Raw genomic sequence first — 22,281 nt, 5'->3', positions numbered from 1 at the left:
ATTAATTTAGATATTTTCTGATCAGTTCTCCTAAAAAAGTTCCAGTATGAATGATAATTGTAGAAAACGACCTCAAGCCTAACGGTAGATTTTTCATTTTCATTCTTCACTTTCTTGTCTTTTTCAAAATTTAAACAAAATAAAGTTTTTGAAAAAAACGTAATCCTCTTAATTGAAAAGAAAAATCACATTCATATTACCAAAATTTACATGTGTTTTAATAATGTAGACAAATATAGTCTTTGATACCATTTTATGTTTGATGATATAGTTGGTACTTGGTCGATTCATTTCATATGTTAATTTTGGTTTAATATTTTTCTAGAAAATATGTAAAATTAAGTATCGCACACCTTGCGTGTGGTGTTGCATGTGAGTAATTTACCTAGTATATATAAATAGATAGCAAATCTGATAGGAAAAACAAGAAAAAAAACTTATAACAAATCCCAAATAGAAGAAATAAAGACCGAGTGAGAAAAATGGTGGCATCGATCTCAAAGAGAAAGTCAAGATCGTCAACGAAGACAGAAGATTCCCGTATCTTCTTCTGTAACAATCTTTGTTCTACATTCTTCAGATCCATTCTCTGGTTAACTCTTCTCACAATTCTCTTCTTTTTTATTATCTATCTTTGGTTATCTTTCACCACTTTAATCTCCAACAACGTCCTCCACATCTGTGTTTTCTCTCGGAAGCTCAACGATCCTTACTGTCTCACGGCTGGTTCCAAACCTCGTTTTCAAATTCCGAGAAACCTCAAAAGCAAAAGTGTCGTTCATAGTAAAGATGAAGAAATTGTTCCTGGAAAGAATGAAACTTTTTCCGGAGCGATCCTCGGAGATACGAACAGTCAAGATGAAAACTTTAGTGATGATGACAAAGATGGAGAAATGGGTTCTCGAAAATATTTTACTCTCGCTGGAAAGACCGCCGGAGATATGATTTCCGATGGAGAAGAGTATGATGTTGTTGAGCAAGAACGCAGACTCAAGAATCTTGATACAGTTCTTGATCAAGAACACAACGCCAAGAATCTTGATTCGTTTCTTGGTGATAAAGGTGGAGAAATGGGTTCCAAAAAGGATGACACTTTTGCCGGAGTGATTGCCAGAAATAGAGTTCCCCATGATCGGACTAAGATTTTTCAAAGTGAAGATGAAAAGGTGTATGATGCTCTTGCACAAGAAGACAAACCCAATAATCTTGATTCAGTTCTTGATCAAGAACCTAAACCCAAGAACAAGGTCGATCTCATTTCACTCATTGACCTAAAGGCTGAGGTAGAATACAACAGATACATCAAACCTAAGAGTGAAGGACAGGGACATGCCTTAAGGGCAGTGATCAAGTATCTTTACCTACAGAGATCATGGCTATCACTGGGAAACAACAAACCGCGATCATGTGAAGGTAAAGGAGTTTATGTTTATGATTTACCATCGAAATTCAACAAAGATTTGTTGGTAGAATGCAACGATATACTTCCAGGGGTTGACTTGTGTAGTTACTTCAAGAATGAAAGGCTTTGGTGAAGCTATTGAGAACCTTGGTCAAGGTTGGTTTAAAACACACAAGTATTCTCTTGAGCCGATTTTGCATTCTAGGTTTTTGAAGCATCCTTGTAGGGTTTACAACGAGACCCAAGCTAAGCTCTTTTATGTCCCTTACTATGGCGGTTTTGATGTTTTGAGATGGCACTATCGGAATGTTTCTGATGATGTAAAGGACCAGTTAGGGATCGAGGTTTTAAAATGGCTTGAATCAAAGGAATCTTGGAAGATAAACTCCGGAAAAGATCATGTGTTCGTCTTAGGAAAGATTACTTGGGATTTCAGGAGAGATAAGGTTCCTTGGGGCTCAAGGTTCCTTGAGTTGCAAGAAATGCAAAACCCTACCAAGCTTCTCATCGAAAGACAACCATGGCAGGTCAACGACATCGCCGTTCCTCACCCTACTTATTTCCATCCCCAAACAGATGAAGATATCACGAGCTGGCAGATCAAGATCATGAGCAAACCTCGCCGGAGTTTAGTAAGCTTCGCTGGAGGTGCAAGACATAGTAACCCTAATAGCATCCGGTCAACACTATTCGATCAATGCATATCTTTATCTTCCGATGACCAATGCCGATTCTTGAACTGTACAAACGGAAGCTGCAAGAATCCGAAAAATGTGATTGATCTGTTCAAGGACTCAGAGTTTTGTCTGCAGCCGCCGGGAGAGAGCGTAACGAGGAGATCAGTCTTTAATTCTTTAATCTCCGGTTGCATTCCGGTGATCTTTAATCCGTACACGGCTTATTATCAGTACGCGTGGCATCTTCCTGAAGATCATCGTAGATACTCAGTGTATATAAGCGAAGAAGATGTGAAGGAAAAGAGAGTAAATGTGGTGGAGATCTTGAAGGCAAAAACTCTAAAGGAGAAAGATGATATGAGAAGTTACATTGTTCATCAGCTTTTGCCTGGTTTGGTCTATGGAGACTCTAATGCTAAGTTTGAGAAGTTTCGTGATGCTTTTGATATTACTTTTGATAGTTTACTTGAGAAAATCAACAAATCGTAATAAATATGTGTCTGATAATAGTCTCTGTATATAATAACAAGCGATGATGAATTGTTGATTTATGACCTTACTTAATGTTCATTTTTTTTGTTGATCATCATTTTTAATCTATTTACTGTTCTTTAATCTAATTCAATATAGTCATGTAACAAATAACACTTTTTTTTTTTGTAAAAGAACAAATAACACTTGGAAGTTGGATCGCTAGGAATTATTGTTCTATATGTGGATAAATTATTATTTTATTTGTTTTTCACATTTTCGATTTTGTTCATCGATAATTTAATAAATATTTTTCTCTACTCATTTTTTCTAATTATTTTCTACTGTTCGTCGAAGTAGTATTTTTGTTTTGTTTTTATTTTTTTAATTGCATAGATTGAATCAGATACAAATAACTAGGTAATTAGTCCGCACCTTGTGCGGACACAAGAGTTTCATAAAATAATTACATCATTAAATTATTAATTTTGTTAAAAAAAAAAACTTCTAAAATATAAGAACAATGTTAGACATTCGACCATTACCATTCACTCGTATATTTATAATTACAGAAGATTTTTTCAAACTATTTTTTTATCTCTTCCTCAACAGAACTCTTTCTATTTTTTCGTAAATGTGTGTCATTCTAATCGGTTATTTCACGCATTTTCCTTCTTCTTCTTTAATATATTTGGTTTATGTTTCTTCTTCTACTTAATCGTCTTTGACTTTGACTTATTATTTATCATTTTTTGTCTTTTTCAACAATTATTCTTTTTTATTTATATATGATTGTCTTCGTCTTCTAATTTTTCTTTTGATCGTTTTCGTCTTCTCTGGCTTATTATTCTTTTGTTTCTTCTTCATCTTATCTTCAACTTCAACTTCTTCCGCTTCGTCTCTTTCTTCTTATTTTTTTTAGTTTTGTTTATCGTCTTTCTCATATTTTTCTTTTCTCTTTTTCATCATATTCATTTTATTCTTCTTATTCATCACATTTGTCATCTTCAATTCCTTCTACATATTTTTTCAATTTTTATTCATCATCTCCAAATCCTTACCTTCCTCTCCTTCTTCTTCTTTGATGTCTTGGTCTAATCTGCATTTTTATTCTTCTTACGGTTTTTTATTTTTTTTTGTCTTTGTCATATCTTTCTTCTCTTTTCTGACTGTTTTTATCTTATTTTTTTCTTTTCGTTATCTTATCATTCTTTTTTTTCATCATCTTTGTCTTCTCCGAATTATATTTTTCTATTCTCACTCTTCCCGTTTTTTCTTCTCACTATTCTTCATCATTTTCCTTCTTTATTGTCTTTTTATTTTTTCCTTCGTTGTCTACTTTGTCATCTTAAAGTTATTCTTCTTCTTTATTATCTTCTTCTTCCTTGGCTTCTTTTGTATTCAGCTTTGTCTTCATTTTCTTCTCCCGGATTTCTTCTTCCTCTTCTTGTTCCCTCTCATTTCTACATTTTCTTTGTATTTCTTATTCTTCGGATGTTTCTTTATCACATCATTGTCTTCTTCCTCGCCATATAACCTTGTATCTAAGTATTCCATTATCGGTTATCATTAATCTTTTTTTTTCTCTCTCTAATTATATATATATATATATCTCGTTCCCTCTTTCCCTCTTTCTTTCTAGAATCTCCTAATTATGTTATAGTGATAGAACTTTCAACTATTTTAATTTAGATTAAAGTGATTTTATAGAACGACTCGCCTAAAAGTTTATTTTTTTAAAGCTAGTTATTTCTAGATAGATATATGTTTGACTATTCTAATAATGTATCAAGAAACATGATGATTCTTAGAGAATTCATCAAATATGGGGTAGAAATGTATCAGTCTTCAAATCTGCTAATTTAACAGATGACTACAAAAGTCATATGCTCTCTCTCTTCAACAATTTGGCCATATATGATATCAACAATTATTCTTAATCTCTTTATCCAAACGTACAATAAAAAAACATTAAAAATACATGCTATATGTAGATTCCACTTTGCTTCATTCCTAAATACTGTCCTAATATCCGCAAAGGTGCATGGATCTCTAGCATAATCCAATAGAAATCTCAAATGATCAACCTCTCTCGGACAAGACTCCACAACACATCGGATGATCCCAGAAGTCAAGATCTTCATAGTGTAGCATACCCTCTTGAACATAGAATGAAGAACACCATCAACAGTTTTAATATCCTAAAAGTAGCACAGACCTCTCCTCACAAGCAATAGAAGGCGTAGATAATGAGTTCACCAGAATTAAGTGGACAATCCTCTAGCACACCCGAACTCCGAGAAACTGTGAGCCGGGTATCCATTCACATCGCTTCGGATCCCATACCCATCTAGAAGGGATGTTGGAATATAACAATGTCATTGCCGCTGGATTAAGTTGATTGCATTCCATCCAAGATATCAATTTGCTTTTGTTCTTCGAGTCAGACACGTTGACATCATCATAGATGGAATTTTGTGGTAAAGGAAGATGCACCGGCAAATAATCAGAACCCTATAATTATGAAAGAACACATATTAATGGATTTCAATTATGATTAATAGCACGGAACAGAATCAAAGATAAAGTTAAAAGAAAACTATACCTTTTGGCATCATATTCAGTTGCAAAAACAATGAGAAAGGAAGCAGAAACGTGTTTAGCCAAATCAAGTTAGGGTTTTTGGTTTAGAAAACTAAAGACGTAATGAGAACAGAATAACAGAAGAATATTATTGATCAGTGAAATATTTATTTTGACCATGTTTTGTTCTATACGTATTTATACTTATAAAATAAAAAGCATAAACGATATTTGTAAGGATAATAACTTGCAGCATGTATATATCTATTTAAATAATATATTGGAGATTAATTGTTAATTAAAGATGAGGTGAGTGAATGGAAAAGTTTAGGGGTTTTTTTTTGGTACTCTTAAATTTTCGATTTTTGGGTGTTTTTTTTATAACTAAAACAATAATTGAGATGTATAGAAAACTATGGTCGTTTTTAAAAAAAAAAGTAGATTAATAAATTAATAGTTTGTTTTAATTAAAACAATGATTGAGGTGTATAGAAAATAATTTTCGTTTTTAAAAAATATATTAAGAAAATAATAGAAAATAATGGTCCTTTTTAAAAAATATATATATATTAAGAAACTAATAATTTTTTAATTAAAAATGGTAGATTTTAAAAAACTATAGTCGATTTTTTATTTAAAAATATATTTAATTTAAAGATAAGATTATATTTTACTAAGATTATTAAATTTTAACTAAATTTAATAAGAACCGAGTAAAAGACTAATAACTAAATTTAATTTGAACCAAGTTAAAGGCTAATATAGACTTTTTAATGAGGGACAAGATGATAATTAACCACCTCCAAAATCAATGAGAGAACTGGAAATCAAAAATTTTACTTTGCTTATAATATATATGATACCTCTTTGGTCAGCATAGTTATTCTCTTTTAAAACTTCCTTGTAACAATGTTATCTTTTGTGTTAATCTTTTTTTCAATGTTTTAGGTTTCTTTGTATTTTTCCAATTTATTGACATTTAGTACCTAGTTTTCAATAACTTATATTTTTAAAATAGTAAACTAATATATAAATGATTTTTCATTTTATATATGGATTACTTAATTAGATATATAATCTTCTCATTAGATATATTCCAAAACAAAATTAATACAATTGGCTCATTCTTACCTTCTTTCTTTTTTTTTATTTAAATACAATGAGCTTATTCATTAATGAGACATATTTCAATTCAGTTCACCTCTTCTTCTGTTTTGATTTATGCATATACTTTAATTTTTAAAGTTTTTTTTCCATTAATAAAAATAAATATGTTGATCATAAAATATAACAAAATATCATTTGTCTCAACATCCATTTTATTTATTTTTAACTTCCTTCAAAATAGTTATATATACTTAATTCTCTGCATATAATTATTAAATTTTGGCATTCATTAAAATCTAAATTTTTAACGTTAATTTTTCATGGTTGGCTTTACTAAGAAAGGTATCTAACTTTTAATAATAAAATATATACATACTAGTTATGTAGATGTCTCCAAAGGAAAAAGATCATAGTTTTCTTTTTTTTTTCTTTAGTTTCCCGAACCAGAAAATCTAGAAAAATTGTAAGTGAAGGAAAAACAAAAAAAAAGAGTAGAAATGGCTACTTTGGTCTCAAAGAGAAAGCCAACAACGCCCAAGAAGACAGAGGATTCGAAGATCTTATATATTCCTCTCACAATTTCTCTGTTCTTTGTTCTTTATCTTTTGTTTTCTTCGTCCATTATCATCTGTTCGAGGAAAGTCAAAGGTTCGAGTTCTGTTCTTAATAAAGATGGAGAAATGGATTCCCAAAAGAATGATACTTTAACCGGAGAGACTGCCGGAGATAAAGTTTCCAGCGAAGTAGCAAAGCGGTATGGTGTGAATCATAAATCATCCAAGAACGAATCCGAGGAAGAACAATACAAGTACATCAAACCTAAGAGTAAAGGAGAGGAATACGCGTTAAAGGCCGTGATTAAGTATCTTCACGTACAAAGATCTTGGATATCAACTAGGGCGAAAAGCAAAAAATCGAGATCTTGTGAAGGAAAAGGAGTTTATGTTTATGATTTACCGTCTAAGTTCAACAGAGATTTATTGGTAGATTGCGTCGATATGGTCCCTTGGACTAACATGTGTAAGTTTTTCAAGAATGAAGGTTTTGGAGAAGCAATTAAGAATCTTGGTCACGGTTGGTTTAGGACACACCAGTATGCTCTTGAACCGATCTTACACTCTAGGTTTTTGAAGCATCCTTGTAGGGTTTACAAAGAAAGCCAGGCTAAGATTTTTTATGTCCCTTTTTATGGCGGTTTCGATGTTTTGAGATGGCATTTCAAGAATGTTTCTGATGACGTGAAGGATCGGTTGGGTATTGAAGTTTTGAAATGGCTACGTTCGAAGAAATCTTGGAATAGTAACGCAGGGAAAGATCATGTCTTCGTGCTTGGAAAGATTTCTTGGGATTTTAGAAGAAGTAAGCTTCCTTGGGGCTCAAGGTTCCTTGAGTTACAAGAAATGCAAAAACCTACAAAGCTTCTCATTGAAAAACATCCATGGGAAGTACATTGCTATCCCGCATCCGACATATTTCCACCCTAAAACGGACCATGATATCATCAGCTGGCAGATCAAAATGACGAGGAAAACTCGCCGGAATCTAATTAGTTTTGCCGGAGGTGCAAGACCCGGTAACCCTAATAGCATCCGGTCAACGCTAATCCAACAATGCACATCGTTTTCTGACCAATGCCGGTTCTTAAACTGTTCCAATGGAAGTTGTAACAAGCCTGAAAATGTCATAAAGCTTTTTCGAGACTCTGAGTTCTGTCTGCAACCATCAGGAGATAGTCCAACGAGGAAATCGGTTTTCGATTCACTAATTTCCGGTTGCATTCCGGTGTTCTTTAATCCGTACACTGCATATTATCAGTACACGTGGCATCTTCCGGAGGATCATAAGAGATACTCTGTGTATATAAACGAAGAAGATGTGAAGGGAAAGAGAGTAAATGTAGTTGAGAAATTGATGGCAAAGACTCCAAGGGAAAGAGAGGATATGAGAAGTTACATTGTTCATCAGCTTTTACCTGGTTTGGTCTATGGAGACTCTAATGCTAAGTTTAAAAAGTTTCGAGATGCTTTTGATATTACTTTTGATAACTTACTTGAGAAAATCAACAAGTCAGTATAGATTTTTATTTGTTTATTAACGTTATTTTTGTTACTTCCATTTTTATTTTTATTATTTTTGATAATTTTTCAACAAACTAATGTTTGGTTACGTTGAAACAACATGTAAATTTTATTCTTAATTTCTTAACAACAGAAAAGTGTAACTATTTGTGTTCTGTTTCTGTCAGTAGTTAAGATACACTGTTTGCCGTTTACTACTTAGAAACGGCACAGCGTTTTATTCTCAATTGCGGAAGCAGCTTTCCAAGATTATCACCGTTCAATGTTCTGAAACTTCGTGTGATCCACACAAATCATTAGAAGAAGAAGAATCAAAAAGAAGAAGAATGAAGCTCAAAGTGTATACAGATCGTATGTCACAGCCATCTCGTGCTGTCATCATATTCTGCAAGTAAGATTCTTGTATTTCCTTGTTGATTCAAGATTCAGCCTTTCTTTCGTCTTAAAGATGATAATTTCGATTGAATTAAACTTTTTTAAAGGGTGAATGGAATACAATTCGATGAGATTCTGATTTCTTTGGCCAAGCGTCAGCAATTAGCACCTGAGTTCAAAGGTTCGTAAAATATTCGTACAAGTGTTTAGTGTTTGAATGAATTTGACATGGCTGATTTCGAACATGTTGTTATTGCTTGCAAGTGTATAATAATAAGGTGAATCAATTCCGTTTTCCGTTCTTGACAAGAACTAATGTTAAAGGTGAAGTTAGGGAAAAGCTTGTAAATTGTGTCTCGTTTCTCAGATATTAATCCACTGGGGAAAGTTCCAGCTATTGTTGACGGCAGGCTTAAGCTCTTCGAGAGGTTACGCAAAAAAAAATTCTTGCTTGATTATATCTTATTGACCATTGTTTATGAATCTTAACCGTTAATTCTTCTCACAGTCACGCGATCTTGATTTATCTTTCCTCTGCATTCCCAAGTGTAGCTGATCATTGGTAAGTTTGTACTTTGTTGTTTGACACATGTTCTTGTCACAAAGTGTGATCATTTTGCTTCAAATATTCATTCTTTTTTACTTTAGGTACCCTAACGATCTTTCCAAGAGAGCCAAGATTCACTCAGTCTTGGATTGGCATCACACAAATTTACGCCCTGGTGCAGGTAATCACACAACATTTCCAAAATAGGCATAGAATGATCAGCTTTTTGTTTTCTGATCAACGGTTGTTTTACTATTTTTTTAGCTGGATATGTTCTGAATAGTGTTTTAGCTCCATCTCTTGGACTTCCTCTGGATCCGCAAGCAGCTTCTAAAGCCGATAAGCTACTAACAAAGTCTCTGTCCACTCTAGAGACTTTCTGGCTTAAGGGCAATGCCAAGTTCTTGCTTGGAAGCAACCAACCATCTATAGCTGATCTGAGCCTTGTATGTGAACTTACGCAACTGCAGGTACACAAAAAGCATGCATTTTTCTTGATGGATTTCGCTGTTTTTTGTGAATTACTAATCATATGGAACATTTTGGAGTAAAAAGTTGCTTCCTTTGCTAAATTATCGGCTTTTGACTGTACACAGTTTATGTAAATTTTGCAGCTTTTGGATGAGAAAGATCGTGTTAGATTGCTCAGTCCTCATAAGAAAGTTGAACAATGGATTGAGAATACGAGAAAGGCGACAATGCCTCACTTTGATGAGGTCCATGAGATCCTTTTCAAAGCCAAACAAAGATTTGAGAAGCAGCGAGAGATGGGAACCGTACCTAAACCGGGTTTTCAATCTAAGATGTAAGAAGAACAAAACTTGTATTACAAAACCGGGATCACTAGTTCATTGAATAACTCGGTTATTTACCATTGCAATCAAAATTGAAGAAATGTAATGATTTACTTTGTCAAGGATTACATTGACCAGGCTTAAAGCTCAAATTGGTTCTAACCAAAAACCGTAGCATTTTGAACCTGTTCCTAGAGCGAGCTCAAACCGGTTTTGCTTGCTTTGATTAAAATAAATCACCAAACTAAATGTGAAAATTAGGGAAAAGCTCTATAAATTACTGTTTTCCGGTCACTGGAATTGATTAATTGATTGAAATGAAGATATTTATACATAGTTTCTTTTCTTTTTTGTGGACCCATGGACAAAAAATAAAGGTTTTTTATGGTCAAAGATAAAATTTGAAACTAAAGTTGACTTTGGAATTCTACTATGATCATGACCATCCCGTCTGAGGCGGTTCCGCTTCTGATATTGTTGCTGTTGGCGGTGGCGACTGCGGTGGCGGTGGCGACTGCGGTGGCGGTGGCGGTGGCGGTGGCCTTTCACTGGTCGGTGTCTCCAAGTTGATGCTTTTGTTGTCTTCCTTTGAGCCTTTCTCTTGCTTAATTACTTTAGCCTTTGCACTCCCGTATACAAAACTACACGCCACAACCTACAAAACCCACCAAAGAAAGTTTCAGTTTTTTGCGTTAACCATTCAAACAAAGCATCTCTACAACAATGTGTTAAACACTAAAAAGATGAGAAATTTCTGAAACCTGAACGAGACTGGCTGCAATAAGGGATCCAACTCCGCCACCAATCAGATAACCATCAGGGCGGGAGAGAGAGACACTGATACTGCCAATTCGGCTTTTAGGACCACCTTCTTCGTCCACTAGGTAAGATCCTCCTAAACTCAGTATCTCAAAATGCCCCTACACAACAAACAACAACAAAAATTTGAAGACTGAATAAGGAATTTTGTAGGTGAGACTAGAGAATAAATAAGTGAATTAGAGAAGATGATTGGACCTGAAAAGTCAGAGTAGGCACTGAGGATCCGCTTTCGCATAGCGTCACTGTAGAAACCATTCCGGTTCCTGACATTATACAGAGGGCTCTTGGTCTTTGCTGTGAAAACGAAAGGATTTTTGAAATAATGTCCTACAAAACCAAAAAAGACAAATCATATGTTGAGAAAGCTCAAAACTCATAATATGCATGAAATAAAGAGTAAATGGAGAGATAGAAAATACCTCTCCGGCTTCAACACTGATCACATGTGGTGCAAAAGCAAGTCCAGCTGAAGTATTCACCCACTCACCTAATTACAGTAGAGCAAAGCAATGCAAACAACCAAGTTAGAAGCTGTTTGTAACAAGCTCATGCCTAAGTAACTTCTATAGTGAAGAAAATTAAAGGTATAACAAGCAAACAAGAACAGGATATTCACATCACACCCAGCAGTTGTATGATATCTAATACCAAGTTAACTAACCAACCACATTATTAATGCTAACTTACTTCTCAATTCTCATAACAAAAAAAAAAACACAAGTAATTCAGTTACCAAGGTTGAGCAGCTTAACAACAGATCTAAAAGCTTCACTTAAATATAGAATCCTATCCAAGTTGACGAGCCCATCGAGTCAAATAGCAACATCAAATCAGTCAATTTGCTTTAACCAAAGTTGAGCCTCTTAATAACAGAGCTAAAAGCAACTTCTTAACTCAAAACATCTACTCACGTCTAGGTCCCAGTGTCCTACTTTCAGCTAAATCACAAGGCAACAAAATCCTATAAGTACCATTGTATTCTCGGTGAGATTGCTTTAAACACAGTTGAGTAGCTTAACAACAGAGCTAAGAGCAACTTCATTAACTCAAATACAGTATCATATCTAAAGCTCCAGTGTCTTACTTTCAGCAAATCATAGGTCACAAGCCAAACGAATCCAATGTTATAACTCCTCAAGTTAACTAACCACATTCTAAATCCTAATTCTCTCAAACATGAATCACAAAGAAGCTTCTTTCAATCCTAATTCAACAATTAGAAACTCACCGAGATTAGCGAGACGCTGCTTTCTCCCGGTTCCTGGTGGCCGACCTCTAGCTCGTTTGGGTGCATTAGGATCATCAGACATTGAAGAAGAGTTCTTTGGCTTGTGAGAAGAAGAAGACATCGGAGAGAGTCCAAGATCAGTCTGATTATCAGGCACATACTTCCTCGGCCGTCCACGCTTCTTCTTAACCACCGGCGGCTCCGTCGCAGCTACCGGCGGAGAAACCGGCGATTGCATAGTCGGAGGAGAAGAAGCGATGCCCATGTGAATCCCATGGCTGAATTCTTGATGATGTCTCTGCTCCCCAAAGGGAAACGGATGCTGCTGCTGCAAACTAGGGTTAGGCATTGGTCTGAAACCAGGCGGCGCGTGGAGGATACTCGCGGATTGAGAAGCCGGGATTGAAGTGAAAGCTCCTCTGGGGAAATAGAAAGGAGGAGGATTTGCTTCTGTTGCTGGGAATGGCATTGCTTCTCGACCTTCCATGCATTTATAAACCCTAAATTTTAAAATTCCTTTCTTGGATAGAATTAGGAGACAGGGTTTTGAGAACAGAGTCCTACTCAAAGTAGGAAACCTTTTTGAAAAAAAAATAAGCTTTTAAATCTCCACCGCCAGCGAAAAAATCGGAGAGCTGAACTAAGGTCTTTTTTCAAGATAATGAAGAAAACCCCAGAATCAAGTGGGTTTTTTTTTTTTACTTTCTAAGTTAAAAGCCCATAAAAATTTAGGCAAGCCTAAACTAACCTCAAGATCCAATTCGATCTTTAGAAGCCTAGAAGAAGAGGAAGAAGAAGCAAATCGTGAGCTCAGAAATCAAGATAAATGCAGATTTGAATTCGCGAATGCAACAAGAACAGAGATAGGAGACGAGGCAAAAGGTGAAGCTGTTCCTACAATTACAGCCTAGTATAGACCAAGAAACAAGAGAACCAAGAACAAACCCTAGATTTCGAAATCTAGGGTTTCTGAGATGTAAATCGCAATGCACATCAGAGAGGAGAAAAAGGAGGAAGATGACAGAAGAGACAAAAGAGGAGAGTAAAGAGAGAGAGAGTAAGTTAGAAAAAATATTAAAAATTAATTTTGAAAATTGAAGTGAGCTTTTGAATTAAAAGCATTCTCTGAAGTCTGAAGACTGAAAGACCTTTGTCTACTTTTTTTTTTTAATATACTCTTAGTTTATTTATTTTAGCTGTCTGAATCTGAGATATTCTTTTGACATTTAATTTGTTTGAATTGAGACGATTTAGTAAAGATAAGTAAATTTGTTACAGTATATAGCATTTTTGTGGTGGATAGCTTTTTTTTATTTGTAGGCAAAAAAATTGGATTAACGAATTAGGTTTTTTTTGTTATGGGCTTTTTTTTTTTTGTCAACAGTCTAGATACTTATGATAGACCAAATCGGAGGTACCGAGTTTACATAATTAACATCACGAGGATAGATCCGAGCACTTTTTGCTAGGTTATCTGCTTCCATATTCTTCGCGCGTGGAATGTGTGATAGTGAAAAGAAACTAAACCTCTCCTTGATCTTCACGATTTTCTCCAAGTGTATAGCAAAAGCTGGCCATTCGGCGGGTTCAGACACCATCTGCACCAAATCCGAACAGTCTGTTGCAAAAGCGACCTCTGTCTTCTGATTCTCGATCATGCAAAGCATGGCCCAAATTAGGGCTTCCATCTCTGCATGCAGAGGTGATAGACTCCGTCTGACATTTCGTGCTCCCATTATTTTGTCCTTAACCCTGTCCTGGAAATAATACCATCCCAATCCCGATGATAAATCTGTTGCCTTCCAAGAGGCATCAATAAAACACCACCAACCCTCATATATCATTGGTTGGGACATCAAAATGTTCCTATTGTCTTGTATCCCCAAATCTCGCTCATTCGCTTGAGCCTCTGTCCATAGTACCGCCTCAGTTTCTGCCTTTTTTAAAGTAATCCTTGGGTCCACATCGATATTCGAATAAACTTTCTCATTTCTTGCTTTCCATATATACCACGCAATCCATGGAAATTGAGAATTGTTAGAATCCTTTGGCAATCTCCAGAACAGATGGTCGAAATTTGAGAAAACCGAAGTCATTGGAAAAACGCCCGGAGGGGTTGGTATCTGAGACATAGCCCAAGTCTGCAGGGCAGGGGGGCATTCAAATAGAACATGGTTAATAGTTTCTTCCTCTACTCCACATCGTGCGCATTGAGTGTCACATTTTATTCCACGTGTCCGTAATCTAGCCGACACTGATAGACATCCAGATATAGCCTGCCAAATAAAGTGTCTTAATTTCGGTGTACACTCTAATTTCCATGCGTGAGCCTGTAGAACTTTAACATCTGGGCCGTAAATATCATTTCGCGGGCAGTCCTTGTATTGTTGCTCAATGTGATATCCCGATTTAACCGTATATCTACCAGATTTGGTAAAATGCCAGCCTAGTGAATCCTGGCTGTAGGTCCTGCTAATAGGTATTCCCCGAATAATTTCCACATCCGCAGGTTCGATAATTGCATTTAGCAAACCCATATTCCAAGTATTTGTCATTGGATCAATCAGGTGATTTACCATTAAATTCGGGTAATAATTAAAACCCTTACAAGTGGCTGATCTCGGGCGAGAGTCTGGTATCCAGAGGTCATTCCATACCGAAATGGAACAGCCCGAACCAACTCTTTTGATTAGCCCTTTATTAACCAGAGATCTAGCCGATATTATACTCTGCCAACCATAGGATGGCGAACTCCGAAAGTATCGTCCCTTAAAAACTCGTGCAAACAATGAATTTGGTTTATCTAATAAACGCCATAATTGTTTTGCCAATAGTGCTGTGTTAAAATCCTCCACATTTCGGAATCCAATTCCTCCTTCTGTCTTGCCTCTGCACATCTTGTTCCATGCGATCCAATGCATTCCTCTATTGTGACCATCAGAGGACCACCAATATCTCGCCGCTGCACTTGTCAACTTTGCCGTTGTAGACTTGGGTAAACGAAAGCATGACATTACAAAAGTAGGCATTGCCGATGCCACTGACTTAAGTAAGACTTCTTTTCCACCTTTTGATAATAACCGCGAGGTCCAGCCATTAATCCGATCATGCTGTCTTTCCGCTACAAAATTAAAGACTCTACTTTTGGCCCCATCTAGACTTTCCGGGATACCCAAATAGGATCCATTTCCTCCAATCTTCGAAATACCTAATAGTTGTTTCAACTCATTTTGTACCTCCTCAGAAACCATATGGCCAAATACAAGAGATGATTTATCAAAATTAATTTGTTGGCCTGATGCTCTTTCATACGTATTCAATATAGATAGAATCTTCTGAATCTCTTCCTTTTTTGCTTTGCAAAAGAATAAACTATCATCCGCAAAAAGTAGATGTGTAATCGGTGGGCTCGCCCTTGCGATCTTTAGACCCGTCAGTAATTTTTCCTCTTCCGCTTTCCTTATATTCGAAATTAAGGCCTCCGTGCATAATATAAATAAATATGGTGATAAGGGATCCCCTTGACGTAATCCTCTGCCAGGAATGATTTGTCCCTTTGGTTGTCCATTCAAGAGGACTTTATAACTAACCGAAGTTATACATCTCATCATCCAAACTATCCATTTTTCCGCAAAGCCAAAACGTCTCAACAAATTCTCAATAAAGCTCCATTCAACTCTATCATAAGCTTTACTCATATCGGTCTTAATTGCAACAAATTTGTTTTTGCAGGACTTGTTGGTCCTCAGTCCGTGAAACATCTCCTGGGCAATTAGGATATTATCCGAAATCAACCGTCCTGCCACAAAGGCTGATTGTGTTTCCGATATCAGGTCCGGTAATAGCTTTTTCAACCTTTGACATAATACTTTGGAAATTATCTTATAGCCCACGTTACATAGGCTGATGGGGCGTAATTCTGTCATCCTGGTGGGTCTTTCCGTTTTTGGTATTAGACAAATATTTGTCATGTTCAATCTCTCATCGAAGCTCCCTGTGTCCAGAAAACCGTTAACTAATCCTACTATATCTGCCTTAATGATTTGCCACGAGCGTTGGTAGAAAAGTGCAGTCATGCCGTTTGGTCCCGGAGCCTTATGTTTTTTATAGTACTATTCTACTATCGGTTTATGATTCTCACCCTTGTTTGAGCTAGATTTACTCTTTTAGATTCAAATGGATCTATATAGTTTTGTATACAATAATATGTATATGTTTTCTTGTTATTTTTTTGTTACTCGTAGAGTACTTATATAATATTGCCAATCTCTTTCAATTCGTTTTGGATATGTTCTAAGAAAATACTCCATATATTTTTAGTGAAACAGTGATTTTATAATCGATTCTCTTAGAAATTCACACAAGAATTAACATTAATATTAGAAATTAGAGTCACCATACAGAAATATGTTTCGTAGTCCCCGATTCAAAATAAACATGGCAACATGCATTGTATACCGCATGAAAAAAAAATTGAAATTTTTAAATAACATATTTTTTTTTGACGTACACAATCTGACAGTCTCTTAAGAAAACGTATACTACTAATTAAATCTAACATGTATTTTTAAGAAATTTATCAATACAGTATTAGTCAAAAATAATATAAATTAATAAAAAATAGAAAGGCGAAAACATTATTTTAAAGTTATTAACTTACCATTGAGCATTTGTTTTGTTGAATTTATAATATTTCTGTTTATTCCGCATCAATCACATTTTTCACTTACTATTACCGTTTGGCGTTTACATTTTTATAGAGACCTTTGGAACTTAAATATGTCTGTCCGAATAATTAGAGCTGACAAAATTTTAAAATATACAATTATTACAACTATTTTGTTTATTAAAGTCCAGTTTGTGTGAGAGTATTAAATTATTAATTAATTGTTGACTACCATATGAGAGATGAAAGAAGGGAGGGAAAACGTGGATCCACTGAGGGAGGGAAAAAGTGGATCCACTGTACATCTCTTCGCATTTTCTCAATGTCAAAATCTTTTTTTTAACATCTCATAACGTTGCCTTTTTCTTTCTTTGCTTAGGATGTGACTAGTAAGAATTTTTTTCTTTTTAATATATTTCCCTTTTTATCTCTATTTTTATATTTTCTTTTAAGACTTAATTTCAAAAATGCATTTTTTTATTATGTGTTGAGTAATTATTTCACATAAAAATATTTTAACTTATTTAGAAATTAAATAAAGGGAAATTAGGTGGAACAGCATGTTTCAATGTCCAAATTGGCACTATTATTTTATTATGTTTAATGGGTGAGAAATTACTCAACACCTCATCCTCTTTTTTTAACAATGTTATTCGATATAATACACTAGCATTGTAAACTTTTTTATATATGACAACATTTTACTTTTTCACAAAAATTTCTCTCTTTTACGGAGAAAAGTTCCTTCTACATAATAGATCCATTCTCTTTCTTCAAATTTGAAATTCAAAATCTTCTTTTTTTCAGCCCTTCCTCCCTTTTCTCTCTCAAGCTCTTCCTCCAAAGCTCGGTAGACGAGAATAATCCACCGCACCGCCTACATTCCTCGACTCCAAAGTTGTAGTTTTTCCATCACCGCTGAGTGACCGGTATAATTTTTAATATCAACTGTCATTTCGTTTGCTCAGCTCGATTTTCTCGTTTGTTCTCATTTTTTCACAAATGACATCTCTGTAATTCTAGATCTAGCATTATAGTATACTTAATACTAATATCTAGGACTGCGTTTTGTCAACTCGTGTTGCTTGTTTTCTGTGTAATCACATGTTTTTAATGTTAGATCTAGTTTTAGAGATTGTTAATACTTTGATTACAAAAATGGAGTGAACAATCCAGATCTACGCTTTTTAGATCTTACTTTCGGTAATACATCATTGATAGTAGTCGACTACTGGTTGCATAACTGATCTGCTCAAAGTTTAATCCCTAAGCTACTCTGCAAGAGCACAGATATGCAGTTGTAGTATCTAGGGGTCGAACCACAGAGACTAGAGATCACTCAATAAACCTTATGTAGATAGAGTTACGCTAAGCCGAAATGTGCAGAACAAATACCAATGCGACAGAAATAAATAAAGCAGCGATGAAGACAGTTGTAAATTCGATGTGATAAAGGATAGGTCTAGGGTGATTTTCAGGAGATCAATGAATGCAAATCAACTTAATAAATCAGGGTTCAGGTTTAAGCACGGTTCTTGAACTCGAAACGCAGAATTATAATTAACCAACTTCCATTGTGAGAATTATCTAAGTTAAAATCCTAGAATTCCAAATTCCTTTGCAAATCCTATAGATTTAAACCAGCCTTAATGCACAAGTTCGATATGTTCACAAAGCAGCTAAACCAAATTCCTTTGCGAATAGTTACTTTGCTCAACTCAGGTTCTTTCCAGTTATTCAATTACACTTCCGTGTCAATCAATTAACCTAAGATCTAAGTTCTAGGTGATCAGTCTAGAATTAGCTTTAAAAACAACCTAAGATGAAGAACAAATAGATATGAACCCTAACTAGCAAGTTAATCAAACATTCAAAGAAAACCCTAATTAACCCTAAACCTAACAGGTGATCTACTCAGACATGGTTATTGAAACAACAAACATGATGAATAGAAAGCAATAGATTAAATCGAAATAGATAAAGGGGTTCGAAATATTCTCTCTAAACGAACAGAGTACAGACTTGTCTCCCCAAGCTCAGAAATCGCAAAAGCCGAAAGCTCAGAGTATCTCTCTCTCAAAAATCTAAGGTAATCGTAAAAAGGGAATAAAAATCCTATATATATCTCTAAGACACGTCTTGGGCTTCCTTGAAAACGTTTGGGCCCAACTCCTTCTTCAAATAGGAAACAAAATCGCCTTTTCCTTATTTCTCTGACAAGTGTCAGCGCGTCACTCTCCATGGTGTCGAGCGTCACTAAAGCACAAAATCCATTCTTGACGAATTTGATCCTGATTAAGCTTCAAAGTGCTCCAAAGTCTCCAGTTAAGCTCCAAACGTACCTATGACCTGAAAAGACTCCAAAAGACTCGAAAGACACTAAAAAGACTCTATAAATAAGACATATACCATGGTTAAAAACCATAAAAACCATGATATATCAATAACGCCTATTCTAATAGCCTACATAACTATTCTATATGAATTGTTCACCCCATTTTTCAAATTGCGTAGTTATCTACGTGAATTAAATTGTTTTATATAACTATTATTAGTTGTCTACATTTTTGTCAAATCTCTGTGTAATTATTTGTCTATTAATAGTTGTCTACTTTTCGTTTAGTTTTCAGAATGACCAACATTCCTCTAGCTACAGACGCATCCCCTATTGAACCTCTCTGTGTATCGGTGAATCATGTGCTTCTAAATTTATTGTGGTCAACTTAGATGTTAGTTATTTTTCTATAAATAGTTGTCTACTTTATCTTTGTTCAAGTCGCTTAATAGTTGTCTACTTTATCTTTGTTTTCTACTAATATTTGTCTTATATTTGTCTACTAATAGTTGTCTACTTTATTAGTATATACAGAATGGCAAACAATGTATTTCTCCAGCTTCGCATGTATTGATCGATGTCTTTGTAAGAGTAGGGAGAGAATCTGCGGACTTCAGCTACTATTTTTCTATTAAAGTTTGTCTACTTTATATTTGTTCAGGTTGCTTAATAGTTGTCTAAATTATCTTTGTTGTCTACTAATATTTGTCTTATATTTGTCTAGTAATAGTTGTCTACTTTATTAATATATACAGATGGCAAACAATGTATTTCTCCAGCTTTGGATGTATTGATCGATGTCTTTGTAAGAGTAGAGAGAGAATCTGCGGACTTCAGCTACTATTTTTCTATTAATAGTTGTCTACTTTATCTTTGTTCAGGTTGCTTAATAGTTGACTACTTTATCTTTGTTGTCTACTAATAGTTGTCTTATATTTGTCTACTAATAGTTGTCTAATTTATTAATATATACACAATGGCAAACAATGTATTTCTCCAGCTTCGGATGTATTGATCAATGTCTTTGTAAGAGTAGAGAGAGAATCTGTAGACTTCAGCTGCTAGACCGTATATTCCTCGAATACGGTTGGAAACACCAGTTGAAGTGCTGTGAGCATTGCTACCTTTTCACTCATTACCAAGTTGCGAGGAATGTTCTCGTGCCTTAGGTATCTACCATAGTAAACTACCTATGTATAGATGACTATGTTATGTACTCTCGTTATGAATCTTGTAGTCAACTACTATTTAATTATGAACATCTCGCGTTGCATTTGTAGCGTACTACTTTATCTGTGTATTAATTGTTATACACTTTTTAATTGTAGTTGAAATTTTTGTATCTGATACTTAGTACTACTTGCTATTAAGATGCCTAGCGTTATGTTCTCGGATTTCAAATAAATAAAAAAATCGACAACAAAATAAAAAAGTCAGAAATACCCCTATTCTGCTGTTCATAATAGCCTTGCGAAGAAACACTAACATAACAGATCCGAATTCAGAGTCTGTTAAAGATCAGGTTTGTAATTGTATAAATATAGTCAAACATTTTATAGTCACCTTTTTTGTATTCATCTACTGCAACTGTTCAGGCAACCGAGGATATTGCAGACTTCTCAGATCTGAATTCCAAGTCTGCTAAGTTCAAGTTCGTATTCATCTATTAATAGTCATATATTTTATAATAGCTTTTTTTATTCCTCTAGTGATATTGTTCATGCAACCAAGAATATGTTAGATTTTCCAGATCCAAATTCTGAATTCGCTAAAGTTCAGGTTCGTATACATCTAATAGTAGCTATCTATTTTATAATCATTTTTTATTAGTTTCATGATACTGTTCACGCAACCGAAGATATGTCAGACCTCCCAGATTCGAATTTCAAATCCGCTAACGACCAAGTTTGTATTTATCTATTTGTAGCTGTCTATTTTGTAAATGATTATTTTGATTTATATACTGTTACTGTTTAGACTACCGACGATAATGCAGGTGCAGACATTCAGACCCGAATTATGAGTTAGATAAAAGACAGGTTTGTATCCATCTATTAATAGTTGTCTATGTAATTTATATATGTAATCGCATATGTCTTCTGTTTATTTTGACTGTTATAATGCTGGCCGAATCGATCCAAATACCGAAGAAGCTCGGGAACAGGTACGTAATCGACTTTTAATATCCGTCTATTTATGTATAAATTGTAGACACTACTATCATTCCAAAGTCGATTTTTAATTATTTTTATTATCTTAAAAATAGGCACTGCTATTGTTCTAAAGTTGATGGTAGCGTCTTAAACTTTACAAAAAGGATATGTCATTTTCGTGTCAGAGATAAAGCAGTGTTGGAGATAAAGGAGCAAGGGGTTTATGGTATTTTCCCCACCCAAAAAGCAGTTGACTGTTGCTATTTTGTTAATTGACCGATTTTAGACGCGATTTCTTCAATTGTCAGACAAAAACCTATTATTCTTGCAAATCACCCTTAAATAAAATATTATTTAACCAATGGATCTGAGTATACCACGAAACGGTATTCTTTTGCAAGTATTTGACCCATTTCCCAGTTTTTAACAAGTACTCGATCCATTTCTTAGTTTAGTGTTATGATCAAAATAAATCATAGTTAAACATGATTTAATTCGGGTAATACAGTTGACGTTTAAAAAAAAACATGGAAGAAATATAAGAAGAAGAATAAATCCGCTCCCAATTCCAGAACCTTTTTTCAGTTTTTTCTGGTTGTAAACTCCAATCCATCTTTTTTACGACAAAGCTCATTTGTATTGATAATATTACTAAGACTCAAACAGACTATAGACTATTTAAAGTAGTTACAAACATGAGACAACAATAATCTATGTGCTCTTGCGGTACGAGAAAATCTTGCGTGCTCTTTCGTTACGAGACTACTTAAAGTAGTTACAAATATATCTTTTCACTTCAGCTATTGTACCATGTAGTCCCATATACCAGTTTATAGTAATCCGTTTTTTACTGAAAAAAAGATATAAAAGATGACTTCAATTATTTAACCAAAAAAAAAAGATGACTTCAAGAAGGACAATTAGCCTCAAATTCATTCATATTATATTCACTAATTAAATAAGTCAGCAACAAAAACAACCATGCTCCATTTGTATCAAGAAATTAATCAATAAAAAATGATCTATGACTCCTTTTAAAGAAA

General features: G+C 34.6%; 4 protein-coding genes across 5 annotated transcripts; 3 read left to right on the top strand and 1 right to left on the bottom strand.

Moving 5' to 3' along the window:
• The first annotated feature begins 435 nt into the window (after nt 1-435).
• Nucleotides 436-2,638, top strand: LOC18023077 (probable xyloglucan galactosyltransferase GT20). The gene is given in 2 exon segments (XM_024158896.1): nt 436-1,523; nt 1,525-2,638. Coding segments are annotated over 2 exon segments (2,085 nt in total). The 5' UTR covers nt 436-482; the 3' UTR covers nt 2,569-2,638.
• A 4,099-nt stretch (nt 2,639-6,737) lies between these two features.
• Nucleotides 6,738-8,316, top strand: LOC18023076 (probable xyloglucan galactosyltransferase GT20). Its single transcript, XM_006405319.2, is given in 2 exon segments — nt 6,738-7,687; nt 7,689-8,316. Coding segments are annotated over 2 exon segments (1,578 nt in total).
• A 253-nt stretch (nt 8,317-8,569) lies between these two features.
• LOC18023075 (glutathione S-transferase T1) lies at nt 8,570-10,178 on the top strand. The gene is made up of 7 exons (XM_006405318.2): nt 8,570-8,709; nt 8,801-8,874; nt 9,061-9,121; nt 9,202-9,255; nt 9,342-9,421; nt 9,505-9,710; nt 9,855-10,178. Exons 1-7 carry the CDS (start codon nt 8,645-8,647, stop codon nt 10,047-10,049), a joined length of 735 nt encoding a protein of 244 aa, XP_006405381.1. The 5' UTR covers nt 8,570-8,644; the 3' UTR covers nt 10,050-10,178.
• Nucleotides 10,179-10,329: 151 nt separating this feature from the next.
• Nucleotides 10,330-13,107, bottom strand: LOC18023074 (AT-hook motif nuclear-localized protein 5). 2 transcript variants are annotated; one of them, XM_024158585.1, is made up of 6 exons: nt 12,833-13,107; nt 12,085-12,564; nt 11,276-11,343; nt 11,052-11,183; nt 10,796-10,954; nt 10,330-10,689 (listed from the first exon to the last, which is right to left on the bottom strand). In XM_024158585.1, the coding sequence occupies exons 2-6, from the start codon at nt 12,551-12,553 to the stop codon at nt 10,471-10,473; spliced, it is 1,047 nt and encodes a 348-aa protein (XP_024014353.1). In that variant the 5' UTR covers nt 12,554-12,564; nt 12,833-13,107; the 3' UTR covers nt 10,330-10,470. The 2 variants fall into 2 exon arrangements, with proteins under 2 accessions (XP_024014353.1, XP_006405380.1); XM_006405317.2 differs by having other exon boundaries at nt 12,085-13,107.
• Between the last annotated feature and the right edge of the window lie 9,174 nt (nt 13,108-22,281).

This window comes from Eutrema salsugineum, unplaced genomic scaffold (assembly GCF_000478725.1).
Source record: "Eutrema salsugineum unplaced genomic scaffold, Eutsalg1_0 scaffold_14, whole genome shotgun sequence".
Taxonomy (NCBI): domain Eukaryota; kingdom Viridiplantae; phylum Streptophyta; class Magnoliopsida; order Brassicales; family Brassicaceae; genus Eutrema; species Eutrema salsugineum.
This window is presented reverse-complemented; position numbering and strand designations above follow the sequence as displayed.